The 18,609-nt window shown below is 46.1% G+C and overlaps 1 protein-coding gene across 7 annotated transcripts in view; it reads right to left on the minus strand.

Moving 5' to 3' along the window:
• The window catches only part of TERT (telomerase reverse transcriptase), a 36,987-nt gene extending 18,378 nt beyond the window's left edge, over positions 1-18,609 (minus strand). For 5 of the 7 annotated variants that reach the window (XM_053397206.1, XM_053397203.1, XM_053397202.1 and 2 more), the window contains exons 1-8: positions 18,333-18,608; positions 14,006-15,869; positions 11,492-11,690; positions 9,454-9,643; positions 8,913-9,095; positions 6,731-6,892; positions 5,650-5,763; positions 4,325-4,410 (exon numbers count right to left, since the gene is read on the minus strand). In XM_053397206.1, the coding sequence (XP_053253181.1) occupies positions 4,325-4,410; positions 5,650-5,763; positions 6,731-6,892; positions 8,913-9,095; positions 9,454-9,643; positions 11,492-11,690; positions 14,006-15,869; positions 18,333-18,569 (3,035 nt within the window). In that variant the 5' untranslated portion in view covers positions 18,570-18,608. Of the gene's footprint in view, positions 1-4,324; positions 4,411-5,649; positions 5,764-6,730; positions 6,893-8,912; positions 9,096-9,453; positions 9,644-11,491; positions 11,691-14,005; positions 15,870-18,332 lie in introns of all 7 variants that reach the window. The other 2 variants (XM_053397208.1, XM_053397207.1) reach the window with 2 other exon arrangements.

The following is an 18,609-nucleotide window of genomic DNA, read 5'->3' on the forward strand; positions in this document are numbered from 1 at the left end:
TAGCAAGTATCAGAGAACAAAAATTCACCATCACAAATGCTGAAAGCTGACGGCAGGCATGAATGAGATGCTCGTCGCTGCCAGAACGTGGCCAGCCTACACATGCAATTTGTTTTTTCTTCTAATGCAATTCTTAAAAAATGATGCAATACATTTTTAAATACAAGGGTGGACTCCATGATTCTTGGCTGGGGCCTCAGCCCACCTCATGACTTGCATCTTCCATCACCAGCTGACAATTCCCAGCATCTCACTCAGTGAGGTTACAGGGAACCAGGCAAGAGGGCCTTATCGGTAGTGGCGCCCGCCCTGTGGAACACCCTCCCATCAGATGTCAAGGAAATAAACAACTCTCTGACTTTTAGAAGACATCTGAAGGCAGCTCTGTTTAGGGAAGTTTTTTTTATGTTTGATTGTGTTTTAAATATTCTGTTGGGAGCCGCCCAGAGTGGCTGGGGAAAAATAATAAATTATTATTATTAATAAATACCAGGGCATTCTGCCTCAGGAGCCCACCAAACCCTGCAAACAAGGACACCCCTGTGACACCCTCCCCACAAGCAACAGCAGGGCAGATTCCCAGCTGCACCTCCGGGCTTGTAACTGAAATCACGTATATTGGGACATTCTCCCTGGGCTCTGGAGAGGCTCTCCTTGCGAGCCAGGAGGACTCTCCAGGGTGCTCCCAATATACACGATTTTGGTTACAAGCCCGGAGGTGTAGAACAAAATCTCCACGTAAACTTGGGAGTTGCCTGTACAGTGGTGCCCCGCAAGACGAATGCCTCGCAAGACGGAAAACCCGCTAGACGAGAGGGTTTCCCTTTTTTGAGTTGCTTCGCAAGACGATTTTCCCTATGGGCTTGCTTCGCAAGACGAAAACGTCTTGCAAGTCTTGCGTTTTCCCCCCACTCCCCCCCCTTTTCTAAGCCGCTAAGCCGCTAATAGCCTTTTAGCAGCTAAGCCGCTAAACTGCTAATAGCGCTAATCCGCTTAGCCGCTAATAGGGTTGCTTCGCAAGACGAAAAAACCGCTAGACGAAGAGAATCGCGGAACGGATTCTTTTCGTCTTGCGAGGCACCACTGTATTTCAGAAACCGAGTGGAGGCATGGGGCTGAAGATTGCATTTGAAATATGGTCCCCCATGTTAAAACGAAACAAAACATACTGCAATAAAACACACAGAGAGAACATTCTGGATTCTCTCTCTGTTAAGGTAAAGGTAAAGGGACCCCTGACCATTAGGTCCAGTTGTGGCCGACTCAGGGGTTGCAGCGCTCATCTTGCTTTATTGGCCGAGAGAGTCGGCGTACAGCTTCCGGGTCATGTGGCCAGCAGGACTAAGCTGCTTTTGGCAAACCAGAGCAGCATATGGAAATGCCGTTTACCTTCCCGCCTATTTATCTACTTGCACTTTGACGTGCTTTCGAACTGCTAGGTTGGCAGGAGCAGGGACTGAGCAACGGGAGCTCACCCCGTCGCAGGGATTCGAACCGCTGACCTTCTGATCAGCAAGCCCTAGGCTCTGTGGTTTAACCCACAGTGCCATCCGCATCCTTCCCTCTCTCTGTTACTAGCTAGTAATTCTCAAGCCCCAGGACCCTTGTGGACTCCAGGAGAGAAATGACAACCAAAATGGCATTGCTCAAAGGGGTGTCCTCAGTCTGGATAGACTGGGCAGGACACATACTTCATGTGTTCCCAGAATCTTCTGTTAGGTGTCTCTCTGGCACTGGGACTAGGAAAGCCCACATCCAAAGGTCCTGCCAGTCGCACAGTGCAGAATTAGACAGGTCCACAGATCAATGGTTCATCGCATACAGAAATGAAAAAGTATCCCGCACATTCTGGGGCTGCTCTCAAAGTGCTGCCGGTCACTTCTGTACTTCTCAGCTGTATCGATTTACAATAAAAATACACTTTGCAGAATCTTATGAAATGCTACGTTAATCTGCATTCAACACGGCACTGAAATGAAAGCATTCAGAGAGAGAAGGGGCATTCAGACAAGACTTTGATCTTTCCTCCTTGTCAGCTTTGATCACTTACGTAACTCTACCCTTCAAACACGCAGTCAGCGCTGTGTATCTTGGCGATAGCTTATTTGTCTAGCACATGCCGCCGGCACCCTCAGATATTCATCCAAGAGCTTTAGAATTTTCCAGCGAATTCCAAAATATTCATGGCTCTTTTGTGCCCAAAGTCAATAGTTTTAGCAAAAATAACTTATCAACCAAATGGCAAATCCATCATATGCTTCTACAAATACTTCACAGAATCCCTTGTGTCTGAGCAACATATTTGTTAGTCCGACAACAGTCTAACAGACTCAGCAGAGGTCTCCATAAAGGAAGGGATCTGAAAGGAGTCAGGTCAGCCCTGAAAAAAGCGGCTGCAGTTTAACAAAGCAAGCAGTTGTACTCATTTACTGAGAGCGAGCCATCCCCTGTACTGATGAGACGCTCTCTTGAGGGCCACCTTAGAGCCACAGTAGTTCTTTGGACCCAACACAGACAATGTATAGACCACCCAGGCTTGGGGAAGAGATATAAGGCCTGGAACTAGTTTTGAATGGCAACCGTCAACCCTGGAACATATGAAGTGATAAGAGGAGAAGGCCTGATCGTGTGAAGAGTGCTTAAAAACAACAACAACACGTCATTGGATGACTGTAGTCCACCTATAGAAGTCAGACTCTATGAGAACAGGAAATACACAAAGGGAAAATGATCTTCTTGAACCCAAACTGGTCTTTGAAGAGACCAACGTCCACCTGATCAATGCAAAGAAACAGCTTACATGGCTTGTCATAATTATGAAAGCAGGGGGAGTCAATTAATTTTGCTGAAAAGATTCTGGCAAACACTTGATTGTTCTTGCAAAATTAATGGACACCGATTTGAATGAATGCAATTCCCCTTTGGGCACTCAGCTAAACCCATTCCATTAGCTTCTCCATTCTGAAAGCCTCCCATTATTATTTTTTAAGCTTTAAAAGAAATGGATACAGACTAATGCTTAAGACTCCTCTGAAAGATTGGATTTGGAACAACATTCTTGATTCAGCTTCCAGAGGGATATTAATTATTTTGGCTGCAGCAAATTAAAGAGTATTGTAGCAAATTTATTATGGCACAAACTTCTGAATAAGCGGACAAAAGCTTATGCTTTAAAAAAATTTAAGTCTTTAAGGAACTACAAGACTCTTCATTGCTTTTATTCTGAATTCAGAAATTACCTCAGCCAACTGGCTGCATTCAGAAGCAATGCTGGCCAAAAACTATAATTTGGTAAAGTAGTCTGTGAACTCAGCTTAAAAACCATGGTAATAAACCAGGTAAATAAACCATGGTTTTAGGGTTGCGCCTGAAGCAGTCCTCACATTCCCCTCCCGCCAAGAAAACTAAAAATCAGGAAGATAAGGTCTGCTTTTGGTTTACCATTCATGGTTTGCTGGGGAGAAAAAATCATGAGCTGTGTGCCATCAGGCAAATACAGTGGTGACCCGCAAGACGAACGCCTCGCAAGACGGAAAACCCGCTAGACGAAAGGGTTTTCCGTTTTGGAGGCGCTTCGCAAAATGAATTTCCCTATGGGCTTCCTTCGCAAGACGAAAGCCCATAGGGAAATCTCCGGGACAGCGGGGAAGCGCAGCGCGTCTTCCCCACTGTCCTCGGACCTCCTCCGAAGGCTGGCGGTGGGGCGGAGAGACCTCCTCCCGCCGCCAGCCTTTGGAAGGCTCCTCCGAAGGCTGGCGGTGGGGCGGAGAGACCTCCTCCCGCCGCCAGCCTTCGGAAGGCTGCTCCGAAGGCTGGCGGCGGGAGGAGGTCTCTCCGCCCCACCGCCAGCCTTCGGAAGGCTGCTCCGAAGGCTGGCAGTGGGGCGGAGAGACCTTCTCCCCGCGCCAGCCTTCGGATGGCTGTCCTGAAGACTTGCGGTGGGAGGAGGGTTTTCCTTCCCACCGCCAACATTCAGAATGCTGTTCTGAATGTTGGCGGTGGGGAGGAAAAACCCTCCTCCCACCGCAAGCCCCGGGAACAGAGGAGAAGCGCTTCGCGCCTTCCCCTCTGTTCCCGTACCTGTCCTGAAGGCTTGCGGTGGGGAGAAAAGCCCTTCTCCGCACCGCCAGCCTGGCAAGCAGTCTCTATAGGAACGCATTAATTGATTTTCAATGCATTCCTATGGGAAACCGTGCTTCGCAAGACGAAAAACTCGCAAGAAGAAAAAACTTGCAGAACGAATTAATTTCGTCTTGCGAGGCACCACTGTACATTTTGGTACCTGAGAAGTTCATGTAACCAATGATAATAAAAGAGACTTGACCTCTTCTCAATTTTCAGAATGCTATGGTGGATCAACTGCAAGAAGAACTCGTAGAGGCTGGATTTGTTTTCCCTCAAAGAGACACCCTGAAAGAAGAAAAAGCAAAAGTAGAAGTTTGAACTTTGTCTACTTTGGCTTATGATATTTGGCCTAATATTAGCATGCTAAGACCTATGCCTGCTCTGAGGTCAGGTGTGCTTGTAAAGCGTGCCCAGAGTAAACAGCTAAGAGCTAAGTGCCAGTGAAGCTGGCACCATACGAACAGAAGACCCAGTTGTAAAATGTTAAGCTTAGCAATGAAGGATTTCCCTCAAACAAGGATGTCTGTCAGCACCATCTACTGGCGGGAAGTGGCAAAGACATGCACTCAAAGTGGGAAACTAAAGGGCTAAATTGAGAAGTCACGGAGTGGAATGGATGCAGCAAATTAACGTGGCATTTGATGATGCTCTTCGAAAGGAGAAACATGTGTGGCTCAGTATAGCTGAGCAAACTAAGGCTCCATACAATTTTCCCTTGGGCATATTTTAAACACTTGTTAGAGCTTTACAAAATCCCCTCTTTTAAAGCTGCTAACATTGCCCGTTTCAGAATTCTCCCTTGTGCACCAAGATATGGAAAGCTCAGACTGCAGGATCGTGGTAAGAGGGATTAAAATATTAGAAGTGAAAACTGCACAATGCAAGATGTGAACAACCTCTAAACAGGAATGCAAATACTAGCGTCAACGCCAAATGAATAAATCGTCTTGATGTTAATCTCATCTACAGAAATGATAAAATGCAGTGACTAATAGTACAAACCTATGCATGTTTACTCAGAGGTAAATCCTACTGGATGCAGTGGGTTTAGGATTGCAGCCTAACTGGAGGAGTTATGACTCAGGTAGTCTACTGCTCAAATCTTGCCTCTGCCATGAATTTACTGGCTGTCCTGAACTCAGCAGGTATTAAAAGAAACTATGGTTTATTGAACAACTATGGTTTATTGTAAGGTGAACAAGCCTAAGTGAGCCTTGGGATTGCATGCTTCCCTCGCCCCACGTTTGCCGCTGGCAAAGCTACATTTTAGCATGTCACCCAAACTTCAAACCATAGTTAAGATTTACTACGATTTGACAAGTTCAGACGGCATAGCAAGAGACAGTCAAAAAAATGAAGAAGTGTGTGTGTGTGTGTGTGTGTGTGTGTGTAAGAGAGAGAGACAACCAATCGCAAGGCTTGCCTACAGCTTGGGACCTCAAAACACACCAATGGGGCAGCCTTAGGAAATCCTCTTTCAATCTCAGCCCCCCTAGTTAAAAGGAATGGTACACAGAAGCTTACCTGCTCAACTATTACTGCATTCCGCAGTGAGGTGCTCTCTTGAAGATGACACAGAAACTGTTTCATATCAGGCTTAAACTCACTGGAAACAGATACCTGCAAACAACGTCCAGACTGAGATATATTAGATTTATGAGTTGACCTCCAGCATAGTAAAAATGTCAGGGTTAACAATTACGAGGAGCTGGATTGAGAGAAGAGAATGTGGAAGGGGCCAGGCAGAAGACCACTCTACTTCCTGGCATTCCCCACCCCAGCTTCTCCCAAGGGTTTGGGCAAGGGCTGCCCCACAGGTCTCCCAGGAGCTGCTGGCATGTGCTCCCCAGCCCATACTTCCTCCCTTCTTTTCTATGGTAATCAATAAATAAGAACCACGAAGCTCCTGGTGCACTCAGAAGAAACATTACAATTTTAAAAACCTGGACTATTCAGCAGATATGCATTTCCATGGTGTAAAATAAATTAAAAATCCTGCAAAAGCTAGGGCACAGCTGCCACCAATGATACCGCCTGATGCCAGGCTACTTCAAAATCAAGGCAGTGGTCAGCCCAGGAGCAGTCTCAAATGCAGACACTGCCACCTAGCTAAGAACAGCTGAATTCACCTCTGGAACAGTGATATGGTTAAAGTATTTTGAACAGGGCTCTATAAACCTGCTTGCTTGCGGATCTTGCATGCCCAGCACAAGGATCCTCTTCCAGGTCTGACTTTTGCAGGAGCAAGGTCTTCTACATCCTGCCAAAGCTCAGCATGAGGGAAGGGCCTCTGCCTTCCTCCATAGAGAACTTGGGGGAGGCAAAGTCCTGCTGCTGCACTTTGGCACGAGGCATCAGTGAGGTTCCATTGGAGCCTCTTGCAAAACCCTGGAGCGAGCGAGAGAAAGCGCCCCAAGTAGAAGTGACCATTTTTAGTTAGCAGGCAGGACATTTCAAAATGTGTTGCTTTCTGGCCTTAAGGATGGTATTCGTTGGGGAGTCTTTCCATGGAATATTTACAAAGACGTTACAGAGTTCCCACGGTTGTTATACTTATCAGAGAACAGAAAATGGGGGTGAGAGAAAGGAAAAAAATCTACCCTACATGTCTCCTGTAGCATATTCTCTTAAGTCCATTTCTGGTCCTCATGATCACTGCATAGCGGCGTATGTTGTAACTGGTCTCTCTCTCCAGAGCGAGGACTTGTGAAATTACTTCTATCAGTTTATTATGGGGAATGGTATCGTAAGCTCCCGTGACATCAGCCTGAAAGAGAGCGGGGTGGGGAGAAGAAATTCCATTATTTTAAACTTTCAACCGTGCATCAGATATCACACAAAGCAAGGAAATTGCAACGGGAGGGCATTTGCTAACTAGTACAGATGTATTCTGCAAAGAACAATGACAACATCAGCAATAATGCATTTACAAACAGGATAGGCCACAGACTGAACTTCAGTGCAGGGAAAGGGAACAGAGGGAGGAAGAAAAGACAGGGATGAGGGTAACAGAGGACAAACCTATATTCTGCTCAGTAACACATGCTTAGCTTCAACAGGGGATGTGGACTGTAGATTTCAGGAGGGTTTTAATGGAAATTTCAACAAACTAGGGTTGAGCAGCTGAGAGGCAAGAGCCCTGGAACTGGAGTGGGGGATGGATACCTGTAAAACTTCCAAATCCTTGGTTGGAATCTGCACAGAACAGAGAAATTTGCTGGATTCTGCAAAGGCTCCTTGCTGCTGGAGTTTCTCTCTAAACTTTGCTTCGTACATGTTGCAGGTGGAGGACTCGCAGGTGAGAGAAAGCATGCGTGTGTGCATGACAGACAATGCGAGTGTGTCCGTGTACGAGAGATAATGTGAGTGTGTTGAAGAGTGGACGAGACTATATATGCCATTCAACGGCAGCCTTTTGGGGGTTGGCATGTTTTGGCACACCAAAAACCTTCTGTAACGCCCAACGTGACTGGTCTCCGCTGACTCAAGTTAACAACCCCTGAATCAACCTCAGTTCTGCACAGTGCAAAGCTTGGAAGCTTAGAGTGAATTCTATCTCAACCCAAGTATGAAACCAACTCCAGTTACAACTGTTCTTTCTTGAGAGTAGTGATGTATGGAAGTGAGAGCTGGACCATAAAGAAGGCTGATCGCCGAAGAATTGATGCTTTTGAATTATGGTGCTGGAGGAGACTCTTGAGAGTCCCATGGACTGCAAGAAGATCAAACTTCTCCCCTTTCTGAAGGAAATCAGCCCTGAGTGCTCACTGGAAGGACAGATTGTGAAGCTGAGGCTCCAGTACTTTGGCCACCTCATGAGAAGAGAAGACTCCCTGGAGAAGACCCTGATGTTGGGAAAGATGGAGGGCACAAGGAGAAGGGGGCGACAGAGAACGAGATGGTTGGATAGTGTTTTCGAGGTTACCAGCATGAGTTTGACCAAACTGCGGGAGGCAGTGGAGGACAGAGGTGCCTGGCGTTCTCTGGTCCATGGGGTCACGAAGAGTCGGACACGACTAAACGACTAAACAACAACAACAACAAATCCTTCCTTACAGGTTTGATTACCAGGAGTGAAGAGAAAGAAGTAAACAGCTCAATGCCATCAGTGTTACAAAACTGAGCAACTGGGTGAATGTTACAATGATGTTGGATTGAAAATAAGTGGTATTGGTAATAAGATTAATAAGAATATGTAAATACGGATTGATAAATGGATGAAAATATATTGTTATAATAGGTTAAGATCTAAAGTTAAAATTAATGAAAGAGGGTAAGGATTTGCCGAATCGATTATATAAATGGGAATACAAAAAGGGGAGGTGTGAGGAAGTCAAGAAAATAAGCAAATGAGTTTATAGATATTGAAAACTGGATTTGTTTTTAAACGTTTTTTCTTAGCTATTTTGTTCTTTGTATTTTGTATGTATTTTCTATATATCTTTCTTTTTGATAATACTTGTATTTCTCTTTTTATTTCCTATGTTTTCTTGTTATTTTTGTAACTCTTTGTTCTTATTTTTTTATATTTTGTAAATTTATGTCTTTCTTTGAAAAAAAGGTTAATAAATATCTTATAAAAAAACCAAAACTGAGCAACTGGGGCCACAGAGCCCAACTTATGAAATATTCCTGATTCCCAGTGCATGTTTATTCAGACCTACGTGCCATTAGGTTCAACAGAGCTTGGTCACAGTACTGCAGCCTTAAACAAAGAAAAATCCTCAGTTCTGTCCACTTTCAAGAAATGGAAAACATCCAGGCCAAATGGAGACACTAAGCATTACCTTCACAAAGTAGAATCTCAGCATTTCAGAGTTTGACTCTAAAACCTTCAAAACAAACTTCTTCCATATTGCGTAAGTATCATCTTTTCCGAACACAGAAGAGCCAAGCAAAATTGGGTTCTTGGTGCTTTCATAACTAAGGACACTAAATAAGTTTTTAAGTTGTTTGTTGAAGTACTGAACCTAGGAGAAAATTAAAGAGAGAGAGAAATTAGGGGGGCATTTCACAAAGGACAAAGCATTCTCATGCATGTGCAAGTTGACTGAACTCTTGGAAGAGAAGGCAACTAGCAGAGGGAGAAAATGAAGAGTTCTTGGAAAGGACGCATGCTGCATTTAAGAAGGATGTAGGAATAGGATTTAGCCTTGTTTAGGGAAGATTCTAATGACTGATGTTTTAATGTATTTTTAATCTCTTGTTGGAAGCCGCCCAAATATTATTATTATTTGGGGATGGGATTCAGACGAGGGCTACAAAGATGATAAACACAACACTTGCTCATTGAATGAACTTCACACTACACAACTGTAAAATAAGAACCTTTTGGTCTCTGCTCTTTCTACAGAATGCTTCAGCACCTACAACATCATTCAGGTTGACCACGGGACGCAGCCCATTCGCTTTGGGGATGAACCGGAGTTTCGATGCCAGGGGGACACACTTTTTCTGCTGCAGAATTTCAATCTCCTCCTTTGATAAGGCACGAAGCTGCACTTTGGCCAGATGACTTCTAAAGTGGAAAGGAACATTATTCTTTTACAACAGACTACAAAGCAGATCACAAAATTCCCCTCGAGTTTTGCTTCCATACAATCAGTGCTATTTTCCAGAAAAAGAGGTGCTGGAACTCACCGTGGGCACCGCCATTGCTCTCCTACAATGGTAATGGCGCCCACTTGAGAGGTGCTGGAACTGAGTTCTGGAGAGTTCTGGCTGGGCGGGGGGAAGCCCTGTATGAAATACTCTGTTGAGAACAGAGCCTGCCATCTGAGTATTCTTTGAAGTGGGTCATTTAGAACAGACTCTTTCAACCAACCAACTGGAAATTGGGAAGATGTGTGTCTTTGCTTGTCTTGGTAACACAGCAAGCCATGTGGTCTAACGTTAATACAGTGGTACCTCTGGCTAAGAACTTAATTCGTTCCGGAGGTCTGTTCTTAACCTGAAACTGTTCTTAACCTGAGGTGCCGCTTTAGCTAATGGGGCCTCCCGCTGCCGCCAGCATGCGATTTCTGTTCTCATCCTGAGGTAAAGTTCTTAACCCGAGGTACTACTTCCGGGTTAGCGGAGTCTGCAACCTGAAGCGTTTGTAACCCGAGGTCCCACTGTACAGTGGACCCTCCGGATATTAACTTAATTCATTCCAGGGGTCCATGCGCAACCTGAAAAGTCTGCAACGAGAGGGGCTGCTTCTGCGCATGCTGCGTTTGCAACGCGAAAGTTACGTTACTCAAAGGTAACGTAACCCAAGGTACCACTGTATAGAGGAGAGAAGGGCAAGACTACCCAGGACATCTGGATTTCCACTTTGTCTTCATGAACAATACTAGGACATAAATCTCTTCAGAGAAACTTTGAAGCTCAGGTTCAATTAAAAAAACAAACCAATGGCTCTGTGTGTGTGTCTGAGACGTGGTCTTGCAATTCAATGGCCCAATGTACCAGGGGGCATGTCCCCACCTGCGCTTTCAGAGGGTCCTGGAAGGTGCTATGGGTTGGGTACATTCCCAATGTACACACTAGAGCACATCACACAAGTATGATCCTGGCTCAACCGCAATCCTCACGTGGAGAAGCTGTGTAGGGTGTGCTCGCTCGCACACCTGCGCATCAGGATGAACTTAAGAGACCCTTGCAATATCTCAATATTTGTGGATGATAGCACACCCATTTGGCACATCAGGGGCAGGAATAGCCTGTGACACCTCACACATATGCTCTCAACCTTTTTGGTACGCATGGTTCATCTGACCTCGCCCACCCCCTCAAAACGGCAACACTCAAATCAGTGAGCTACATTTGAAAGGTTCAGAGTCCTAGACCTCGTCTGCACGACACATTTAAAGCACTATCCTACTGCTTTAAACAGTTGTTTATAATAATAATAATATAACAATAATTTATTATTTATACCCCGCCTATCTGGCTGGGTTTCCCCAGCCACTCTGGGCGGCTCCCAACCAAATATTAAAATCACAATATAGCATTAAACATTAAAAACTTCCCATATTTATGTTGAATATGTAGTTTAACAGAGCAGAGAGTTGTTAGGAGACCGCCTAGCCTCCCTCGCAGAGAGGGACTGACTTTTTAACCACTCTGGGAACTGTAGCTCTGTGAGGGAAATAGGGATCTCTGAACAACTCCCAGCACCCTTAACAAACTACACTTCCCAGGATTCTCTGGGGGAAGCCATGATGGATTAAAGTGGCATAATATAATTAAATGTGCAGTGCAAATGGGACCCTCTTCAAATGGCATCTTCCGAGACGAAGGTATGGGAAACTGTACAAAGGGAGCACACATTCCCACCCCCCTCGCGCAGGATACAAATTACGGCACTTCAAGTAATAAATACCTAATGCCAATCCTCTGCAACTTCCTCCAAACAGCCTTTCTGAAGTAAAAAAGCATGTTCTTTTGAAACATAGTCTCCGTGATATAAAAGAAGGAGCGCAGCAGTTCTGCAACGAAGGAGTTCATCAGCCAGTACAGGAATTTGGACATCAGATCTTCACGGAAACGGTGTTCGGAGGCAGGAACAAAACGCCTGAGTTCTATAAGCAGAATCACAGGTTTATTCACAATTAAGTCTAGAAAGAGCTTTCTAAAAAAAGTTGCCACCATGACCAAAGTACAGGCTACCATTTTACAAAGATGGGTTCCTCCCAAATGAAAACACACAGCTAGAAACCCCCACAGACATTTCTGCTGCGGCCACATTATAAGACAGGGACGGCAAGATCTGTCCACTCTCATACGCACACTTGGCCGTGTAGTAGGAATGTCAATTTCTTCCCTTTGAAGCACAGGATCTGGCAAGGGTGGCGGCGCAGACTTGTCTTCTGGGTCACAACACCATTTGAGTATCGCACACACAAAATCACACCATTCGGGCAAGCTTATTGAAATACTTGCAGGCCAGTAAATTCCGCAATGATCACTGCAGATGGTGACAGCAGCCAAGGAATTAAAACACGCCTGCTTCTTGGGAGAAAAGCAATGACAAACCTAGACAGCATCTTAAAAAGCAGAGACATCACCTTGCCAATAAAGGTCCGTATAGTAAAAGCTGTGGTTTTCCCAGTAGTGATGTATGGAAGTGAGAGCTGGACCATAAAGAAGGCTGATCGCCAAAGAATGGATGCTTTTGAATTATGGTGCTGGAGGAGACTCTTGAGAGTCCCATGGACTGCAAGAAGATCAAACCGATCCATTCTGAAGGAAATCAGCCCTGAGTGCTCACTGGTTGGACAGATTGTGAAGCTGAGGCTCCAATATTTTGGCCACCTCATGAGAACAGAAGACTCCCTGGAAAAGATCCTGATGTTGGGAAAGATGGAGGGCACAAGGAGAAGGGGACGACAGAGGACGAGATGGTTGGACAGTGTTCTCGAAGCAACCAGCATGAGTTTGACCAAACTGCGGGAGGCAATGGAAGACAGGAGTGCCTGGCGTGCTCTGGTCCATGGGGTCACGAAGAGTCGGACACAACTAAACGACTAAACAACAACATCAAATTCCGCAGACTTATTTACAAAGCTGAAATCTGCTAGAGAATACCAGCATCCTATTCTGAGTAATTCTGGTTATAGCTGGTCTTGCCAAGAGAGTGCCATCACTATTTCCCCCCACTCCCAACTCTGGAACGCCTTGCCCTTAGAAATTCAGACTGCAGACACTCTGACAGCAAGTATTCTTGCTGGCTTTCAGATGGCAAGTATAAATAACCCTGTTCTCCCAGGCATTCTAAAAAAAACCCCACTCTTTTGTTTTATTATCCTCAAGCTGATGCTCTATTGCTTGTATTCATTAACTGGGTTGTTTTAAATCACCAAACTGTAGAGTTGGAAGGGACCACGAGGGTTCATCCAGTCCAGCCCCCTGCAATGCAGGAATCTTTTGCTCAATGTGGGGCTCGAACCCACAACCCAAAGAGTCAGAGTCTTATGCTCTACTGACTGAGCTATCCAAACCAGGATGCATGGTTAAACTCTCTGCTCACTAACCACAAAGTGAACCCAAGCTCTGTCACATTCTTTTGGGACTGTTTCCCAAAAGAATCCTCAACACTGGGAAGATACGATTGATTTCCAACTTCGTAGAATGATGATACTTTTTGCGGCCAAGCTAGATTTGAGAACAATGGTCTGGTGGCCTTTTGGCAAAGCCTACTTCACTGGGCTCAAGCCTAGCAAAGCATGTGTAACTTGGACAGGAAGGGATGTCTCATGAGTTATTTTAGTTCTACTCATCACTTTTTTCATAAAGGGTGTCCCACAAAATGCATCTGAATAAAACAGCATCATCAACATATATCTCTCAGATAACAGAACTGTGCTGGGATGCTATGGATGGTTGCCCAACACATTACACTCCTAAGTTACCAACTTCATTTATACACTTTTGTGTATTGTTGTAACGATAGCCAGCACTGAGTCCTTCCAGATGGTGCTGGACTGCAACTCCCATCAAATCCCTGGTCGTTGGCCATGGTTTCTGGGGCTATATTCCAACATCACACAGAGAGCATTATGTAGGTCAGGGACGTCCAACTGGCAGTGTGATCTATCCAAAGTTAAGCTTTTTTTTTGAAGCCAAAGTTCTGGAGCTTTTTTGAGGAAAGGCAAAGTTGCCCCCCTTTTTTGTAAGGAGATCTCTGAGGGGCCAGAAATCAGCCAGGATCTACCAGGAACATCCTGCGATCTACCAGTAGATCACAATCTACCTATTGGACATGCCTGATGTAGGTTATCCCTACATTTTGCACTAGGTTGGAAATTATCCTGCTATGTTGACATGACAAGGGTAGTCTAAAAAAAAAGCCACTTTCAGGAAATGCTGCTTTCATTTTAATAACCACAGTCCATACCTTTGGTCAGACGAAGCCAAGCGCAATCGTTGACTCTCATTTTCCACATCAGCTCCCGTAACGAAAACGTGGAAAACTTCCCCAGAGAGATAAACTGCTTTACATTCTTGTAGAAGCGGCATTTGTTATGGTTAGAACCCCAGAGCCCAGCAGGGACCACTGTCTCCAGACAGCCCCTCACAAAAGTGTACACTTGCCAGTGGCTGCTATGTTGCTTAAGGAACACTGTGACGTCAGAACTGGGGGAGACTTGGGGAGCTCGCATTTCAGTTCCTTTTTGATGCAACTCAGCTTTTTCAAAGCTTCTACAGGAAGCACCTGAGAATGGACCTAAAACACCCGATATCCTTCTTGGGCAATTTTCTGTGGCGTTCGCCTGCCATGTCTTTGGCAAGCTTTGACCCTCTCGACAGACGTTTTGCTCGCAACTTCCTGGGCCAATTTTGTCCAACTCCCAAATGGGACAATTATTTCTTAACACTGTTAGGTAAGGACACTTTGTGTGGTTCCGCAACAGTTCCTGGAAGACGCCTCTCATCTGCCAGTAGCGTTTTGGAAGTCGCTTCTTTTTCCTATTGTAACCTGGAAGACTTGATTCGCCCGGCTGCTTTGGAATCTTGCTGTTCAAAAATATGGCTTCCACAAGCCGCAAGCCGCCTGCCGGATAGCCCTTTAAGCGGTTCAGCACAAATGATTTAGGTAGACGCTCTTTCAGCTGGCGGCAAGAATACAAGAGAGAGCGTCTTTCAATCTGCACGGCAGGAGCAGAAATCCTATCAGAAAACTCCTGAGCTGGTTTGGATGTTCTTAGGCCTCTGTCTGTAGCAGAGGCGTTCACAAGCTTTACTGAGCAATAATCAAAAATGCTAGGTTCTACCTTTGGCACCGAAGTGCGAGGTTTTGTTTTGGTACTAGATCCACACAGTGTTTTGCTCTCCGTACTTTGTGCAGGACCACACGAAAAAACTTCTGGATTATCAGGAGCTGTGCAATCCGAGGTTTGTGCTCCAAGTTCACTTCTCTGAGCAACAGGCTTTACGAAAACTACCTGTTCCTCTGAAATTGGCCTTACACACCCTCTAGATGCATCCCCCCCACCATCCAGAATTATTTGTTTTTTGCGTTCAGTGGGAACTGGGTTTCTTGTTTCTTCTCCCAGCCCCTCGTCCGTCTGTGTGGTTTTCTTTCTCTTAGCGCTAATTTCATAACAGTCCTCCCATTTCCTTTTACGAGGCGGTGCTGTTAAACACAGGCAGTGTTTGGGGCCTGGCTGGTCCTCTAGGTAGTCACTGGACCTTGTAACCAGTTCATTTGCTGTAGAGCTCAGCCTGGCAGCTCTCTGAACCTTCAAAGGCTGCTGGGAGTCACCGCCTACAGCTTCTTGTGATCTGCGCCATCTTTGCTTCCTAGAGTTCCATCTCCCCCCGTTTGCCTTCGCGAGGTATTTCCCACAAGGCCGAAGCCTTCCTCGCAGGTAGCTAGATAAGATGCTGGGTGCCGGCCTGGGATATCTCTGCCTGAAGAACTCAGGAGAGGTTTTTGCGCTTCTTAAAGCAAGTTCGTAGATGGGTTGGCCGCAAATTTGGTAACAGCAACTGGGAGGCACAAGCATGAAGAGAGAACAGTGTTCCAGTATGTACATCATGATATCATCTCCAACTCTGCTCAGGACTATTTCCCAGAGAACACTTTGGCGAATGGATTCTGTTGTGCTATTACGCTGGTAGCTGCAGATATTTGGCATGCAGGGAAGATGGCGGTTATTCTCATTCAAGGGTCCGTAGCCAAACGCCAGGACATTCTTTTTCTTCTTTTCACAGATTCTCTGAACGACTCTTGCCACGACATCCTCCTGACTGGAAACCTGCAATGCAGCAAAAAAAAAAAAGCAACATTTTCATTAGCAGGTGCCTGAAAGAGCCAAACAAACTGGGTATTACTGTGTGGTAAAAGCTATGGTTTTCCCAGTAGTGATGTATGGAAGTGAGAGCTGGACCATAAAGAAGGCGGATCGCCGAAGAATCTATGCTTTTGAATTATGGTGCTGGAGGAGACTCCTGAGAGTCCCATGGACTGCAAGAAGATCAAACCTATCCATTCTTAAGGAAATCAGCCCTGAGTGCTCACTGGAAGGACAGATCGTGAAGCTGAGGCTCCAATACTTTGGCCACCTCATGAGAAGAGAAGACTCCCTGGAAAAGACCCTGATGTTGGGAAAGATGGAGGGCACAAGGAGAAGGGGACGACAGAGGAGATGGTTGGATAGTGTTCTCGAAGCTACCAGCATGAGTTTGACCAAACTGCAGGAGGCAGTGGAAGACAGGAGTGCCTGGCGTGCTCTGGTCCATGGGGTCACGAAGAGTCGGACACGACTAAACGACTAAACAACAACAGTTCCGCAAGAGAAAACAGCCCCCCCAAATGCCGCCAACATGTGACTCGAGCACTCCACAGTGATGCCTACTTGCACAATTTATATGGAGAAATTACTTAAGCTGAGCCTGCCAAACAGAAACTTGTTGGCATGGACTAGCAATGCACAATTCAAAGATATCAAAGGCTGTTTCACACAGACAAATATTTGAAGAAGGGAACTCACAACTGCAGAAAGTGAAGTGGCTAATATACCTTGAGACCGCATTCTGTGCAACATAATGCAGGTTGTGAAGTGTATTGTAACCCAAATAAACTTTTTTTGGGGGAAGAGTCACTGGTTTTCTTTGCTATTGTGGTATGTATTTTTGTGTTTTTTATATTGCAAACCGCCCTGTGATCTTCAGATGCAAGGCGGTAAAGAAAATTTTAAAATGATGATACTAATGCCGACATGGCCATAGCTAATTGCTACTTCCGAGCGTGTGAACATGCCTCCGAAGAGAGGCCTCTTGCAGATTATCAACTGTGTGGGTTGCATGTTTTTTTCTGCTGGGTCTCCCACAACATCTGCTGCGAGTCCAGGGCCGGATTTAGGTTTGATGAGGCCCTAAGCTACTGAAGGTAATGGGGCCCTTTATATGTCCAGCTGTCCTTTGTCAACAACAAATTGCTGCTGTTTTTTGTGTTGAATATATGCTATATGGTAACTTATGGACCTAATAGGTATTTAAAGCCATTTGCACATAACAAAATATGTATTTTATCAAGGTAATTGTTGAACTGAAATACAATTAAGAAGAAGTATATTAATAGTGAAATACAGGCGGGGCCCATTACTTACATCATAGGATCCTACAAAACACAAAACTAAACACTGTTGCTGTATGTAGGTTTTATTTTATTTGTTTTTTTAATCATATTTTGGAAACGTACATCCAGTTTTTTTCCTTTTTTAATTTTTTGGGGGGCCCTAAGAGAGTGGGGCCCTAAGCTATAGCTTGTTTAGCGTATACGTAAATCCGGCACAAGAGGGATGCGGGGGGCGCTGTGGGTTAAACCACAGAGCCTAGGGCTTGCTGATCAGAAGGTCGGCGGTTTGAATCCCCACGACTGGGTGAGCTCCCGTCGCTTGGTCCCTGCTCCTGCCAACCTAGCAGTTTGAAAGCATGTCAAAGTGCAAGTAGATAAATAGGTACCGCTCTGCTTTATTGGCCGAGGGAACCGGCGTACAGCTTCTGGGTCATGTGGCCAGAATGACTAAGCCGCTTCTGGCGAAACCAGAGCAGCGCACGGAAACGCCATTTACCTTCCCTCCGGAGCGGTTCCTATTTCTCTACTTGCACTTTGACATGCCTTCGAACTGCTAGGTTGGCAGGAGCAGGGATCAAGCGACGGGAGCTCACCCCGTCAGGGGATTCGAACCGCTGACCTTCTGATCGGCAAGTCCTAGGCTCTGTGGTTTAACCCACAGCGCCAAGGGGTCCCTTTACCTTTACCTAAATCTGGCACTGTGCGGGTCTTCAAGCTGAGGCCGCCCTGTTGGTTTTAAAAACCTGGTCCCTTTACAGTGGTACCTCGGGTTACATATGCTTCAGGTTACAGACGCTTCAGGTTACAGACTCCGCTAACCCAGAAATAGTGCTTCAGGTTAAGAACTTTGCTTCAAGATGAGAACAGAAATTGTGCCCCAGCGGCGCGGCGGCAGCGGGAGGCCCCATTAGCTAAAGTGGTGCTTCAGGTTAAGAACAGTTTCAGGTTAAGAACAGACCTCCAGAACAAATTAAGTACTTAACCCGAGGTACCACTGTAATTGCTGGCATTATGCATTTCTTGTGCCAGGGCCTGGGAGAGATTCCTGTGGTCCCCCTCGTCCCCAAGCAAAGAGCCAGCTGCTACCACAGCCCAGCCCGTTCTCGGGCCTGGCGGCCTCCCTCCCTCCCTCCCTCCTTACCTGCTGAAAGGTGAGCAGCGGAGGAGGAGCCCTGGCCCCGGCCGCCCGCCCCACGAGGCACCGCTCCACCAAGGCGCGGTAGTCTTTGGGGTCGCCGTCTTGCAGCAGAGGCTGAGGCGGGGCTCCCGGGGGAGCGGCCGCCTGCAGGCGCCGGACCAAGGCTTCCAGCGGCAGCAGCTCCGCGTAGCAGCTCCGCAGCAGCGCCCGCACCGCCCGGCAGCGCCGAGGGCGCGCCATGAGGGAGCGCGAGGAAGCAGGCGCGTGAGGGGCGGCTCCG

This window comes from Podarcis raffonei, chromosome 7, assembly GCF_027172205.1.
Source record: "Podarcis raffonei isolate rPodRaf1 chromosome 7, rPodRaf1.pri, whole genome shotgun sequence".
Lineage (NCBI taxonomy): Eukaryota > Metazoa > Chordata > Lepidosauria > Squamata > Lacertidae > Podarcis > Podarcis raffonei.